General features: G+C 39.3%; 1 protein-coding gene across 1 annotated transcript in view; it reads right to left on the bottom strand.

Moving 5' to 3' along the window:
• Window positions 1-2,367: 2,367 nt before the first annotated feature.
• Window positions 2,368-15,622, bottom strand: part of LOC110043830 (uncharacterized) — a 44,804-nt gene continuing 31,549 nt past the window's right edge. Inside the window, exons 13-22 of the mRNA XM_089275677.1 lie at window positions 14,886-14,957; window positions 12,760-12,831; window positions 12,076-12,144; window positions 11,373-11,444; window positions 10,648-10,719; window positions 9,562-9,618; window positions 7,204-7,400; window positions 6,558-6,677; window positions 4,404-5,915; window positions 2,368-2,981 (exon numbers count right to left, since the gene is read on the bottom strand). Coding sequence (XP_089131803.1) covers window positions 2,779-2,981; window positions 4,404-5,915; window positions 6,558-6,677; window positions 7,204-7,400; window positions 9,562-9,618; window positions 10,648-10,719; window positions 11,373-11,444; window positions 12,076-12,144; window positions 12,760-12,831; window positions 14,886-14,957 — 2,446 coding nt within the window. The 3' untranslated portion in view covers window positions 2,368-2,778. The remainder of the gene's footprint in view (window positions 2,982-4,403; window positions 5,916-6,557; window positions 6,678-7,203; window positions 7,401-9,561; window positions 9,619-10,647; window positions 10,720-11,372; window positions 11,445-12,075; window positions 12,145-12,759; window positions 12,832-14,885; window positions 14,958-15,622) is intronic.

Below are 15,622 nucleotides of genomic sequence, written 5' to 3'. Positions count from 1 at the left end.
AGTCCCCGCCCTTGCTTTGCTTTATGTGGGGAGACGTCAACCAAGGACATCGCAACAATCTGTCACAAAAAACACAAAACGGTCTACACTGGACATAAATTGCGCCCAAATTGCATCACAGACACAAAAACAACCCTATGTTGATGTGAGTGAGGTTTATTTGCACATTCATAACTTTATATAGCTTTCATATTTAGGCCTAAGGTTAATTTCCCGTAGAAATTCTATAAAGCACTCGTTTCGTTACATTTAGCCACAACAGTCACATACTGAGTTGCGTGCCCCGACCGATTAAAAATGGCCTAGTGACCCGGCCTTTTGGTCTAAATTACCGGCAAATCCGCAACGATAAACAATATTGGTGAATACACAGAGAGGTCGATGTAAGTCGTTTTTATTCAATTTATTCTCCATATTGCGAACAGTTACATACGATCGTTACATTCCCATTCAAACTCTTATATTTACGTTGTTTCGCATTGTCATATAATAATGTTCCCGGCTTCCAAGGGGCTTGGTAAACCTGTGGTGAAATTTGCTAACTTGAAGTATATTTTATATAGCGATACCTACCTGAATATTTATATTTATAGCAGAGTCGTCTTCTAGGATTAACCTTCAACCTTCAAAAGAAGCTGGATTCAGATTTGGAGACTTCTAAAAGAAGAAATGTTTAACATTCCACCAGCCCGCTGCATTAAATTACACATGTCGACCGCATGTTCATCAGTAAAAACCAACTGAACTGCACTGACAGTTTCCATAGCCAACCCCCAAAAAACATTCCCCCAAAATGTAAATTGATCAGTTAGAAGCAAGAGTCAAGTTCCATTACGTTTTAAAATTGCTTGATTTTATTTGTTTGCGTCAAACTTGTTCACTTATTTCGTACAATCACGTTCGAATCGCGCCGGTCACGGCAAAACGCAGACCATGCAGACTGCGTACCGTGCAGACTAAGTAATTTTTTCTTACACTTTGCGCATTTACAAAATTCGTGAAAAATTTTATATCTCATCAAATCGTGGTCTAATTAGCTCTAAATATACAAAAAAAAGAACTGAGTACAAACGCGACGTGCAATCATGAGTTTGTAATAACGATTTTTACTTTTCAGTTTACGAGCCTCTAGATATGCCGCCCATTTTCGATCGATTTTGGCCGATTTGGGGCATCAAAAGAAAAAATTGCGTAAACAATAGTAATTGATTTATCGGACTTAAAAACAATACGTTTGTAACTAGAGTACGTAGGGCTTCATTCTGGGCGAGTTTGAGGAAATCCATTTTTTCGCTATTTCCAAGTGTAGTCGATATTTAGCCGAAGCTGCTCCAAGATATTCTGCAAGACCTGGTATGGAAAGAACTTTAATGATTTACTAATATGAAGCTACAGTGGAACCACGGTAATACGGTCACCAACGAGCCATGAAAATTTGGCCGTGTTATCGGGGTGACCGTATTAATAGGGCAGGGTTAAATTTCAGGTCTGGTGTAAACTGAGTGACGTCGACTTAACAGAAATATTTCAATGGTGCTTCTAAACAACTTTTCTCTAATAAGCCTCCGGAATGAAGATTTAATTAAACTTAAATCGGTACATACAATATTAACAATGGAAAGACGCAAATAACTGGTTTGAGTGGCCATATAAACTGAGTAAAATTATACAGGATTATAGAGGTTCGGATTTTGGCCGTTTTAACGGCGTGGCCGCATTAACGGGGTTCTCTTATAAGAAATGTAAGGGTATTTCGCAGGGACAAAAAGGTAACCGTAATGACGTGGTGACCACATTAAAGAGTTGATGAGAATGCAGTCCGAGTCAACTATCACGTATAGAAATCGACATTTGTTTGTGTGGACGAATTCCCATGTAACGAGAACATGCACACCAGATGTCCAGGTAATTAATGTATGCCTCACATAGAGCGGCTTTCAATCGAGTGTCGAAAGTAATCAGGCAATCTGACTTTGGCCTTGGTTTTGGTTATACTAGGGTTTGAGATTGACTGAGTAGTCTAATTGGTAAGTAATTGGTTAGGTTTTGATTTTACGACACTCAACTGAAAACCGCTCTATTATTCTTGACTTGTTAATTTTGGGAAATAAACCTTAATTTTTTTTTTCCAAAAAGGAGGTCTTTTTTTTTATTGGAGCACACATTATTTATAACCGTGATTACCGAAAATTATTTACAATAACAACATTACTTACAAAACTTATATTACCCATAATAGTGAACATGAAAAAATTACCCGATTCTGATTGGCTATGTTATAACATGTTTTCTCTATCTTTTAGGAAACACTGAGATAAATGGAAACTACTTTATTTCGATTACCAAATTGTCAACAGCTCCTGTTGATTTTGTTTTTTTTTCTTTCGAGTTATAGAAGCACAGCTTTAGTACGCGCTTCGTTGCAGAGGGTTTTCTAAATAACTATATTTCTACATTCAAACAGATGGCCTGTTTTACTGTTAATGTCCAAAATATTCTGTAATAACTTTTAAATAATCTCATGCATCTGGCCAATGAAACACTATTCAGTTGTCTTAGGTTAACTATTAGAAAGCACCGTAGTAAGTATAGTAGTCAATGTAATTTAATTAATAGTCACACATGTTTAATTTTGCTCTTGGATGCTGAGTCGTTTCTAAGCATTCCACACTACTGAGTATTAGATGGGAAAAGGAACTAAGTCTTCGAACAACTACATGGACATCTCCGCGCTGCCTCAAAAGTAACATTGCTAATCTATAGAGCAGGTTTCCAATTTCAAGTCTCTTGAATGTGACCTATCAGTGGCTGGGTAAGTTCTTCGATAGATGCCTCTGCAGGATACAGTGATGCGAAATTCTCTCTGCGGCGAGTTGCTTTTCTCTGAAGATCCCTGCAGCTTTGATAAACACCTTGAAAGCATCGCACAAAGCAAGTAGTAACATTTCCGCAGAAGTATCGCATGTGGAGAATACCCTTTCCTAGAAAAGGCAAACAAGATTGTCAGCAACAGGTGTTGGCATATGGATACATTATCATTGTAAAGATTTTAAAGCATCATACGAGCTTTAATTTTGTATTGAATCACAAGCACATTGTGAACCGGTCATTATTTATCGCCGGGGGGGGGGGGGGAGGAGGGGGTGGGGAGCATAGGATTTTGAGGAGGATCATTTGATTTTTAAGATAACAGAAGTGGGGGATCAGTCATATCTGAGAGCTCAAAAGGGGGGGACCGTTAAATGTCACATGCCTATATGGGCTTGGTGGACGGCTATTTGGCACTTTAAAAAGTAACTTTGCAGTTTTCAAGCACTTGGGATAGTTAGATTGCTGGTGTGTCAACTGACATCAGTTGCAGGGTTCTCAGTAGAACAGCGGAATTCCACCGTTTGTAAAATCGAATGTAGCCGCCTGTTCTGGTTATTAAACCTTGCACACATCTACACTGTGACAACAAATAAAAACTTACAGACTGAGACGTTACGTTTCAAGGAGAAAATAGTATTTAAAAAGGTGAAACTACTTGCTACGTTTACGATCTTAAACAACTCATTTTCCGTATCACTTTGCCCCCCAAAATTCATGAAATCGCATCTTTGGCAACCTACAGTTTCAAACTTTTCAGAGAGATTATGCCCCCTGACCGCCCAAGGTTGGCTTGGCCCTTCGGGCCTCGCTTTAAATTACGCCCCCTGTCATGCTTTATTGGACGCCTGTGAAAACTTCTGCTAACAATCCTGATCAGATAACAGAACACACCGATCAAGAGACTGCACCATGGCAGCTTCATTGTACTGTAAGTACATCATAGTTAGAAATATTACTTTTTACCACAATTGCTACTAATCTCGCAATCTAACTGGCTAATTTACCGTTGTCAAAATTTGTTGCGGACTCACACGGCTGCACCTCTTGAGTCCACAACATTTTGATCACTGTTATGACGCGTATGGTTGTCGATAAGAGTACAGACCACGCTAAACCACGTCTAAAGGTGGATATGTGTGCAAAGACGTGGAAGGGATCACGAAATTTCTCAATAGTTATGAGGGGGGATTACCTCAATAAAATAACATTTAAAGGGGGATCAGGTAGATGTTACTATCTTTAGCCGAAATTCCTCCGACCCCTCGCCCCCCCCGCTCCCCCCAAGGCGATAAACAACGACCGTCCCCTAGGATAGTAATAAATGTCTTGACAAGACAGAGAAAATAAAGAAAAAGAAAGGACGGCTTAAGAGCGCCAGAATTTCTCTGACTTCTTGCCTCTTTCCCCTATCCACAGAACAGTGCACGTGCAGTTGTTCGATAAATAGAAACAGTAGGATGTACATTGTTCACGTTTGCTGCCGCAAATAACAACGCAACATTATCTGCAAATTGTTATCTGACAGAACTTACCTAAGGTTAGAAGAAGTACCGAGCTGTTCAGGAACACAAAGAGAACATTGACAAATACAGATTCATTTTCATTGCGAGCATCGTTGACTTCAGGCTGCGAATAAATTGCACCAAGGCAAACGTCAAAGAATATTACCCACAATGCATACGTCTGGAGGCGATCTTCAAATTTCCCTTTTACTGGACGGAATATAGTGTAGGCAATTCCAAAAGCACTGGCTGTGGCCACGGAAAATCCGATGCGAGAACGGCTTTCGGATTCAAAGAGAAGGATCAACGAGATCAGCATCAGCTTCCAATACATTTCAACTATCTCCCAAAACCAGTATGTATTTTTATAGTTTTCAAAGTATACTCGTAAACCAAAGCTGAGCTCTTCATGTGTCTGGGATCCCCGGTACTTGTAAAGGAGTATCAGCACCAATAGCGGGAAGGCTATAGGGTACAGTGAAAACGCAGCAGCAATGCGCCAGAAGACATCGTGTCGAGCGGTAAAGCAATGGACTGAATAGTCGGCCTTCAGGAGGGAAATACAGTCATTTCTGTCTTTGGTAAAGCACATGTTCAAACAAACCCCAGGCAGCGGTGGAATGTGAAGAATCTTCTTACTCGTCATTGGATATGACAATAAAAGAAATAAGAATATATTTCGATAGCACGACTTCTTCAGGCTTGATATTTTGTTCACTTTTTCGCTCATGACAATCTCCATTTTGTTGATGTAGCGTTGCTTTGCAAGTAGATAAAACAGGATCAGGAAAACAACCACGATGTTGAGTGCTACTGTTAGGGCAAACTCTAAGAAGGGATCCAAACGAAAACTAGGATGAATACAGCTCAAAGGGGCAAACTGCAAAATATTCCCTTCAACAAGTTTCAAATACTTTTCCATTGTGATCAGAGTTATCGGCCATCGAACACGTGCCAGTGCTGAGAAAATCCCTGCGATAACTTGATGAAAGCCCAACACAATCTTAAAGCACGACATGATGACATCTGCGACAGTTCTGTCATTATCTGTATGCTTTGAGTCGCCCCAAAGAACCATCATGAACACCGCAAGAAACAGTATTACCACTCCAGCGGATGATAGGGCAGTGATTGTCATTCTTGGACATTTTATGCAGGTGTTAAGTCGAAGATAGTGATCGGTGGTGCAACTTGCACACAGGGTTCCGCGATATCCTTCCTGACATTCGGAGTCAATGCCACCTCTGCAGGATGCTAGACGGGGACATTTAAGAGGCGCTGGTAGCGATCCACTAAACTTGGAATAAGTGTTGATGTAATCTTGGTTGAACGTGAGAATATTGTCAAGAAATCTTCTATAAGATTCTTCTGCAGTTGCATTGGTCCACTTCCAGTAATAATTGGGCGCCAATATCGCCGTATCATTCTTACATAAAATACCAGTTTCTAAACATGGCAAGCACCCTCCAAACCGATCTACACGATAAAAGTTATCAAGGCATTTACAGGCATGATAACCAGCGGTTACGTTTGAAAGAGTACCTGCCGATATATGAAATTAACAATTTGTTTGAAAGCTTTAGAAATATACCTTACAGTAGCGGACCTAGGGCCCCCCCGCCTTATTTTGGGTGAAAAAAGAAGAAATGACTGAAGGAAGAAAAGCCGGCATGGCAAGTAAAACAAAACCTACCCCCCCCCCCCCCCCCCTTAGCTCAAAGTCTGGATCCGCCACTGCCTTATGAGAAACTTCGAATTCCAAAAAGCTTTTCTCAATGAGCTCTTCACTGACTTTTTGGGAAGCACCATCAACTCTCATTTATCAATTCATTCCTTTGTTTGTTTGTTTGTTTGTAATTTTTTTTATTGCTTTCATTGGAAGTAATGCCATATTGGGCTTGCAATTGTTCAGTTGGGGTTCAGTGTAAAATAAATCCTCTTTTAACTCCACTCTGACCCTGGAAAGGCTTTTGAGACCTTCACCGGTTTTGAACATCTATAACTTGGCGACTTATCCGAAAATTAATTCTAAACAATTTGATATAACATGCTACCGGTTAGAAAACTTGACCTTCCCATGGCAATTGTATTTCGGCTGACAGGTTTTTCGAGTTTTTAATGTAAAGTTACTTTTCTTAATAAGTTACTTTTTTAATATCAGTGTCAAGAGCACACTTCTCTTACCGTATGGACATGCGAGGCAGTCAGTTGCGCTTCTTCCAGGATAACGTTCCTTCGGGACGTAAGTGCCCACGCTGCATAACTTGTAGTCGATTTGCCCAATCTCGTCTTGATAGAAACCACCTACAATGCAATGGTATGCATGCTCAGTTGTAACTTTATCACAAAAGATTTAACAAGGCTACGATTTTTCGACGTAGAGAAGTCTTAGATAATTAACATATTTATTAAAATCAACGTAGCGAAAGAGAAGAAACCTTGGAACTCGAAAATCGGATTTACAAACGTTGCTGAAACTCGTTTTACTGAATTTGAATTCTGATCCAAGTTATTGTCACTTCAGTATTGATCCAAGCCAATATAAAGTAAGTGCTGATTCCTCCTACAAATTTTAAGACATATTTCATCCTTTTGGCTTCAAAGTTCAAATTTAATCTCTCAATTGTCAGGTAGGCTTAATTAAAACTTTAATTAAGTTTACTATCACATTGCTTATGAGATCAAAAGGAAATTAAGAACTTGATTGTATGATTTGGTCTCATGCATAATTACTGCAACAATGCATTTTTTCTAATTTGTGCTATTTGAACCCACGTATAATTTAAGCTTTATCAGTTCTATGGACAAATTTAAGTTCTTTCTTCAATACCTGCCGGACAAGAGAGACAGAGTCCATTGCGGTCACTATAATGACCAGTCGTACAGAGGCTACAGTTATAGCAAGAGGTAGAGGTAACATCTCCAACAGAACACTCTTTGCACGAAAACCCTGCACTTCTAATGCTTTTAATGTTAGAGAATGGAGCGGCAATTCTCAAGTGAAACGATGTGGAGGGGGCACAATTTCTGAGGACATAAGAAAACAAAAGAAAATAACACCAATTACTTCATTGAAATCATTTATTGAACGCAAATGCAGTGAGAATTTAAAGGATTACATGCTCCCTTTTGCTCTCCAGAGCCACGTTGATTTGACATTTTAATGTTTAGGTAAGGCCATTATTGATGATGGAGTTTTTTGTGGTTACTGGCCAGTAACCGTGATGTCATCAGGTCCGTTAGTAAGTAAAGAACACATAACAGATCAACTAAAGAACACATATCAGATCAACTAAAAGAGGCTTACGCGAAGACCTCTGCGTTGAGAACAATACGGCGTTTTCTGTCTCATGATGCCATGATAAAACTATATAAAGCATTTATTTTACCACATCTAGAATATTGCAGTTCTTTATTCGTAGGCTTGGGTAAAGGTCAACGCAACCGTTTCGATTACACATTGAGAACATTAATTGAGCACAACAAGTCAGTGTCATGAGTCGAGCTGCTCCCTACGGTTGGGATGAAATCCTTACATTGTAGGCGCTGAAATCATTGCAGTAGGCTTTGATAGATTGTGCTGGCATAATGTTTGACATAATTCGTCAACACGAGCATACTTTTCATCGATTTCCGTAAAAAGTACTGCTAGCATAATTTGCACTTCTAGCCAGTTTTGCAGCAACCAATTGTTTTGGCCCGAGATCAGTGTTACAGGCAAATTTAAGTAACAAAATCAAGTTGTTGTCACATTCGTGGCACCTGGGTCCCACGGGAAGTGACCCAGGACTCTTTCCATAGACTCAACTTATGCGTATTAGCTCGGTTATCCAAGATGGCGTCCGCGACAGCGAGTGCATACAGTGAGGTACTGTACATGGGTTTGCCATTTTCTTGTTTTTTTGCATAGTTATTGGAATTCTTACCAAATTTATTAAGTGTAAATTCTGGGAGAAACGTATACTCGGAAAAAATCCGAGTCCCAGATGGGATTTGAACCCACGACCCTCCGTGATCTAGTCGGATGCTCTGATCACTGAGCTACTGGAGACTCTATGGTGAGCAAGGGTCAAATTATGGGTACCGATTGGAACCGCATCGCGCCGCTACACAGCTACGTACTGACGCATAAGAACTCACTAACAGCATTGCGCTGTTACAAAGTGGTTTACAGATCGGGGGGGCCTCTATTAAGATTAAACAAAAGCAAATCTAGGAAAAATGAGCTGGATTTTTTTTAAAAAAAAGCAATATATAACTATACAGAACTACAGAACTAATTGTTGAGCAGACGAGGTTTTATATATTTTTTTCTCATATAATCAGGCACAGCTATCATCGAATGTGCCAAAATATTGTTTTCGACGAACCTTGCAGGACTTTCAGCAGTTTCCGAAAGGTTTTGATTGGAAATGCGATTGTGCCGTGCCTTGAAAGCAGCTATCCAGCAAATAAAATGTGCATTTGCAAATTGATGTTTATTTTATGTTTTGATACTACCGTGGAACTTAATGTAATGTTTGTTTTATTATAAATATTTGTTTCAGTTACAGACAGGATCGATTCTAAAACGCTCTGCTGGCAAAAAGCTATTTGAACCAGGTCGATATAAAGATCGTTTACATAATTTCTTCGCGCGCACACGGATATTCTGGATTCTTTCAATATTAAATCCATACCGACAGATCAGGAGGGTTTGCTTCACATATATAAAGAAGAGTAAGTTCTGTGCCGTCTGTTCACCATCGTTTAAGCTTAACAGGATAATATTTCTATTATATCCCTAAGGGATGTCATTGGTTTTATGAAAAGCTTTTGTGAAGCTAGAGTTATTGAGTTATACGAAAATTAAACAACTTTAAGCATTTTGTCTTTGGCGACACCACGGGACACGCGAAAATTTCCCGCGTCCACTGCCGTTTCCGTCTCGGCCTTCCCATCCTTGCATCGTGTAAAGGTCCCTAATGTTGCTCACAATGATGCAGAGGACATTAATGCCAAGCACTCAAATTTGAAAACAGTACCCCGCAATAAGACCAAAACTCTGCGACTATTTTTGCACTATTGTGGTTATTCACTATCCAGTAACCACATGTCCTCTTAGAGAGCTTTTGTTATTTTTTTCTGGGAGAGGTTAGGAGATGATGATCGATCCAGGACTTATTTCTGTTTTAATATTCCTACTCACATCGACGCAGCATCTCTGGCTGGTGGAATTTCCAGGAGTTTACCACATGTAATTGATCTGCAATTGCATAGTGAAAGTCAGTATTCGAACGGTTATATATTATAATCTGTACGAATTGTGGATACGAATTTTACAAGATGATGATTACTTTCTGCTATTGTTAATAGCGGAGCTCCATACTCATATAGGAAAGAAAAGGAAACCCATGACTTGATTTTCCCATGGTTATCATGGCTAGCGGTATTGCTCGTGGGCGCGTACGCACGACGGCGACGACGACGACGACGGAGTCGCGGAACATGGCGGCCATAATCCGTTGACTGAGACATGCAGCCTTGATTTACCGTGTACTTCTTTGATATTGGACATCCATGTTATGATTAATTGATACCTGTCAAAACAAGGTATCCGTTGACCAGTATCACGTGACCATATCGCGGGCTCAAGTTTAAAGCTCATCGAGGTCGCGTGTTTTTTTTAAGCTGACCGCTGATCAAGTGCTAGTTTTCGATTGGATCGCGGGCTCATCTGAGGTTAAGTTGTTGGAAACAGGGCAGGATTGTTCGGAAGCCGGTTAACGCTAACCCAGGATTAAAAGTTAACCGAATTATAACTATTTCTTCTATACAAATGTTTTTTGTTGCTTTGTTTTGTGTGTATAGTGATTATTAAAACTCAAAACAGAAGGCGAAACAATATACAGAAAACCTCAACGCAAAGTTACAAAAATCAAATCGAAATTTTACCTTTTCATGGGTTATTTGGCTCTGAACAACCCGGCTCAGGAGCTACGCTTTTAGGCTGGCCTAAATCTATATATTATTTAACAAGTTTGTGAGCTATCTATGACAAAATTGTGGGTGGACAATAATTCCATTTTACCCAGTCTTAAGCTAAGAAACGAAATACATAATTAACGTCATGCTCTTCTTTTACTTCTTTATGATAAAATAGCTTTGTATTCTAATTTCACCAAAAAGAAAAGTGGATGAAATAAATAATCAACCAATTTATTTTTCTAATTTAACTAATTAATAGAAGTTAGCTTAAGAGGTTCTGTTATTTGAGATTTACGTCACAACGTACATTTTCGTGTCATTAGTGAATTCATTGAAGATTCCAGAAGAAAGCAAGCGTAACGGATTGTTAAACAGTGTCCTGAAAACAAAGAAAAAAGATTTGAGTGAGCAGGAGTTGGTGTCAAGAAGCTGAAAAGGTTCTATTGCTTGAAATATCTGAAATTTGAACTTTGCGGACTGTGTATATGTGGCGGGCTGATATATAGAACATTTGACTGAAATTTTCGTCACCATTGCACAATATTTTTCCATGTTGTCTTTGATATCTTGAACTGGACCCCTATCTATTGCAAAATGTTGGTTAGGGCTTACCGGCATTGCAAGCAAATTAAAGGACGGGTTCTTTACCGTTCAAAGCGTAATTAGGACCTCCGTTAGAAGATCAAATAATTACTTAGGTTAACTGTTTTCTTCAAAATAAAACGAAGAAGCGTGTCAAATTTTGACAATTGCGGATCCTCTGGAAACAGCCGACTTCTCTATGGTAAGAATTGCGATTCCCGGGTAAGCTCAAACAAAATTAGTTTCACAAGCAGAAAGATCGGTAAATCTGGAATTATTTGAGAAACGGTTGGTAAGTGATAAAAACCATCTTAAGTCGTCTGCGTCTAGGGTCTACCTAATACACAAATTTTATTGGTGGCGAGTTTAAAGATCTGCATGCTATCGAATTCAACAGTAAATTGCTAAAAGGCAAAAATTTTTTCATCATCGCCCGAATGTTTATCTTACAGCAAATGGAGAGCGCCGACACCATGAAAAGCCTTTGGCTCGATGGACTTGATCTTGTTGTTATGAAGAAACCTGAAACAGGAGAAGAACAAAACTGTCTAGTTTTAGCGGTAACGCTTTTTTATACATCAACATGACTTAATTTAGAAAGCGTTTACAGTGCGACAACTTAATTGAACTGGGCCAGCTGGAAAAAAATCTACCAATCACAACAACAGTTGAAAACGTGGTTAAAACTGAAAAGACCAATGAATGGAATAATAAAAACAATAGTTCAGCAACAAAATTCAAAACCCAATGAAGTTGCAGAGGGTTGTTGATTGGATAGTTTCAATCCTATGATTTGAGCAGCATGAAAAGATCCCAGTGCGGCCATCACAAAGAAAAATGGGTTTGAAAATTATAATACGTCGTTACGCGACCGATAGAAGAGACACCAGTATAAACTTGGGGTAAAATAATATCGTTTACTTATTTTTTGCTCCAAGTAGCTCTATTAAAGTTGTCGCTTTGCAAGGTAACCAACTGGTGGCTGACAATAACCCATATCCCATACAAGCCTAGCCTCAGCTAGGAAATGCCAAATTTAGCAAAAAAACTACATAAAAAAAAGAAAGAAAGAAAGAAACCAACTGGTTTCAAAATGCTGCGAGAGGAAAACTTGAGTAAAACAGCTCTTGATACCTCACTGCCGAAAACTTACAAGGTTTTTAGGGCTGTTTCCCTAAAGGTGTCGCGCGGGATTGCTGTTAAATTGTTGTTTGCAAGCATCCTAACGAAAACAAAACATATTCTGGACAAAGTAGGAAGTAATAACTAAAATTAGTTTAAACATTAGATCAACGATATTCTTCACTCAAAAGTAATCTCTTCATTCCCAGTTATGACCTGCACAGTGTTGCTTGCTCAGTTTGCGATATGAAAAACTGACCGTTTAATTTGAATGACTGCGTAATTTATACAAATGTGCGGTGGTAGTGCTTTATGCTAATTACATGGTTGTGCGTGCTGTGTGATAGGTGCTAGTGCGAAGGTGTGACATATGTTACATAGTGTAACAAACAACACCTAGGAACTGTAGATGTATGTAAAAATATAATCAAAATATTTCTTGTATGGTAAACAGTAATGGCGTGTCAGTATTTGGTCACTTACAAGCTTACTGACGCAGTTACTGACTGTCTGACTGACTGAATGACTGACTGCCTGACTGACTGTCTGACTGACTGAAAGACTGACTGACTGTCTGACTGAATGACTGACTGACAGACTGACCGACCCACTTACTTACCTTTAACATGCATCTTTTGTGGTATTTTAGTATCAGCAAAACACGAGATTAATTGCTTTTATAGTAAACAGGTTGGAAATTGACCAAAGTACTTACAATATCAATAGTTTTCCAAGACCGGAAAAGGTTTTGCTGTTAATTTGCGAAATATTGTTAAAATTTAATAACCTGGAAATGAAATAAGAATACAAACAAAAGGTAATTAAACACGACCATTTTTCTAAAGTATCTCAGTGGAGGAAGCCTACTTTAGCGCTTGTTAAACAAAGAAATATGGCTATCAAATTTCGAATGCACAATACTGAGCTGTATGGTCACAGGGTAACCATACAAAGTAAGTAACACGGTCACTTAGTACTAAACTTTAAATTAATTGACGAGTTAAAGATATACTCATCGGGTGCAGTCGTATTTTCTGTCATATTTAGGCGCACTTGCAAGCACCGGCGCAGAAACAGTTTCTAAAATAAACAAACGCGCTTTATTTGTTAAGTAATCACGAACACCGAGAGACTCCGCAACTTGTGGAAATATCAAAACAAGACCTCACAAAACTCACATGGACACCGAAATAGGGCAATCGTTTCAGCAATAAGAGATTCAGTTGAAATAGCCAAAGTGAAAAGTTATTCCAGTCTCATGTAGGAACCTGTGGTGTCGTTAATGAATGTACCACTGGTCACGAGTACATTTGCCACGACGAAATAAGGAATTGCGTCTTGGAGAATTTGCAGGATTTTCACTTCAAGAATTCCCTAACCCGAAGGTATAATTAGCAGTAACATTACTGAGAACAAACAAGACTGATTTCAAATATGAATGGGTGGGGGTTTCAGCTATCATAAACATTTCAGCCATTCCTCAGCTCTTAGTAAATGCTAATGGATCTTAGTAATATATGCATAGGCTGACACTAAACATTCTTGGGAAATCTTCGTAGAATCCTCGGAAATATCGAGTTATTTTTGATAATTTTAAATGGCCTTGAAATTGTGGGAGGCGCGGAAAAAAAGTGGGAGGCGCGGTGGCCTCATGGTTAGTGCGCTCGTCTCCGGATCGAGCGGTCCGGGTTCGATCCTCGGCCGGGGACATTGTGTTGTGTTCTTGGGCAAGACACTCTACTCTCACAGTGCCTCTCTCCACCCAGGTGTATAAATGGGTACCGGCGAACCTAACGCTGGGGGTAACCCTGCGATGGACTAGCATCCCATCCAGGGGGAGCAGAAATACTCCTAGTCGCTTCATGCTACAGAAACCGGGATAAGCTCCGGCCTGATGGGCCACTTGGCTCGGATGCAGACTTTACCTTGAAATTGTTAGTCCGTATGTAGTCGGTGCTTCATGTCAGGTCTGATTTAGATGATGCGGTTATTTTTAGGCTCGATGTACAGAAATAATTCCTGGCGTACAGTTCACGCTCGCTTGTAGCATTCAACATTCTATCAATATTATTTTTTTTGTCGCGCTGATTACTCAGACTAGGTCAAGTGATACATCTGTGAAACAAAATCGTCTAATTCAAAATAATATCACAGCAAAGACGCTTGCTACATATATCTTGGACTAGTGGACGAGTGGAATTTGACTATAAAAACGTATGGTCAAACGGATGGTCTTATCATGTGAAGGAGACATTTTATGGAGTGAGTGATTGCACGATTTTAACAGCATTACGGCACTACAAGATCGCAATGATATCCTTAAGCCAACGGTTTCAAAGTCAGTCCTCAAAGTTAAGTCAATTTTTGTTTTCTTGAATGATCTTTTAGCCTTGGGCTAAATTAACAATAAGATTACGAGCTTAAAATTTCTATCGAGTGATAGTCGACATAAGCGCGCCGCTCGGGTTGTCGAAACGTTATTTTCCAGTCCATATTTAAGACGGTTTTCCGTTGGGCTCGTCATGAATAGCCGATTTCCTAATTGCCCCAAGCTTCTCTATCAAAGCACAACCATTCATATGAAAATGAGTTTAATTTGCATGTGGATAAAATCTAATTTTTGTATGAAAGGATGGGCACCATGACTCGCTTTGAGAAAGAGACTTAAGGTAATTCGGAAATGGCTATTCTCGACCAGGGGAAACGTGACAAAACCAGAGGACGTCTGCGCTAGAGGTTATCCATGTCCGGACAATCACTCAATGATGAACTGCTTAACTTTCAGTGTTTTACTTCGGTCATGTGTTTAATCATCAGTCTGGTTACAAAAGAAATACTTACAACACCGATAAATTCTGACAGCCAGAGAATGCACCATCCGCTATAGACTGTATATTGTTGAATGACAAGTCACTAAGAAGGGAAATGTTTTAATTAATAATATAATTATGTTTGCCCAATGATCGACTAAAATATGGCAACATTCAGTGGTTCCTTCTTCATCTCTCGCGGACATTTTACAGACGTTTTGATGTCTTTTTCTTTTCTTTTTACGTTGCCATGACATGCACATCAAGTTAATTTTTGTCTTTTTCGAAAGAATTCTTGTTTTTTTCCAGTTTCCTTAGGCAGCATTGCGAAATTACATTCTTTATTATACAAACACGAGTGTTTTATTGGAAATTATTATCCAACTGCAACGAATACCGTCCAAACATCAGTACAAATATACAGCGATCTTGTACAGCTATTTGTACAGTAGAAAACGTTTGCCGTACAGGTCGGCTCGAGCACAAAAACTGTCACACTCTCCTTCTTTCATTGATAAATTTATTGACTACAGCAGTTGGATAATAAATCTCCTATTAGAAGTTTTGGTGTGTAATATCGCTTTATACTTTTACTCGTTGTTTGTATTTTGACTCGCCCTACGGGCTCGTCAAAATACGGCACAACTCGTTAAAATATATATATATGTAATTTGCTGGCTGGGAGGTCCGTATGGTGAAAAACTGTGACCGAGGTCTTGGAAATGCTGCCCGAGTCCGCAGGCCGAGGGCACCATTTTCAAGCCCGAG

Source organism: Orbicella faveolata, unplaced genomic scaffold, assembly GCF_042242905.1.
Source record: "Orbicella faveolata isolate gen_17 unplaced genomic scaffold, um_ofav_v1 contig_37, whole genome shotgun sequence".
NCBI lineage: Eukaryota > Metazoa > Cnidaria > Anthozoa > Scleractinia > Merulinidae > Orbicella > Orbicella faveolata.
Note: the sequence above shows the minus strand (reverse complement) of the source record. Positions and strands in the feature narration are given on the sequence as shown.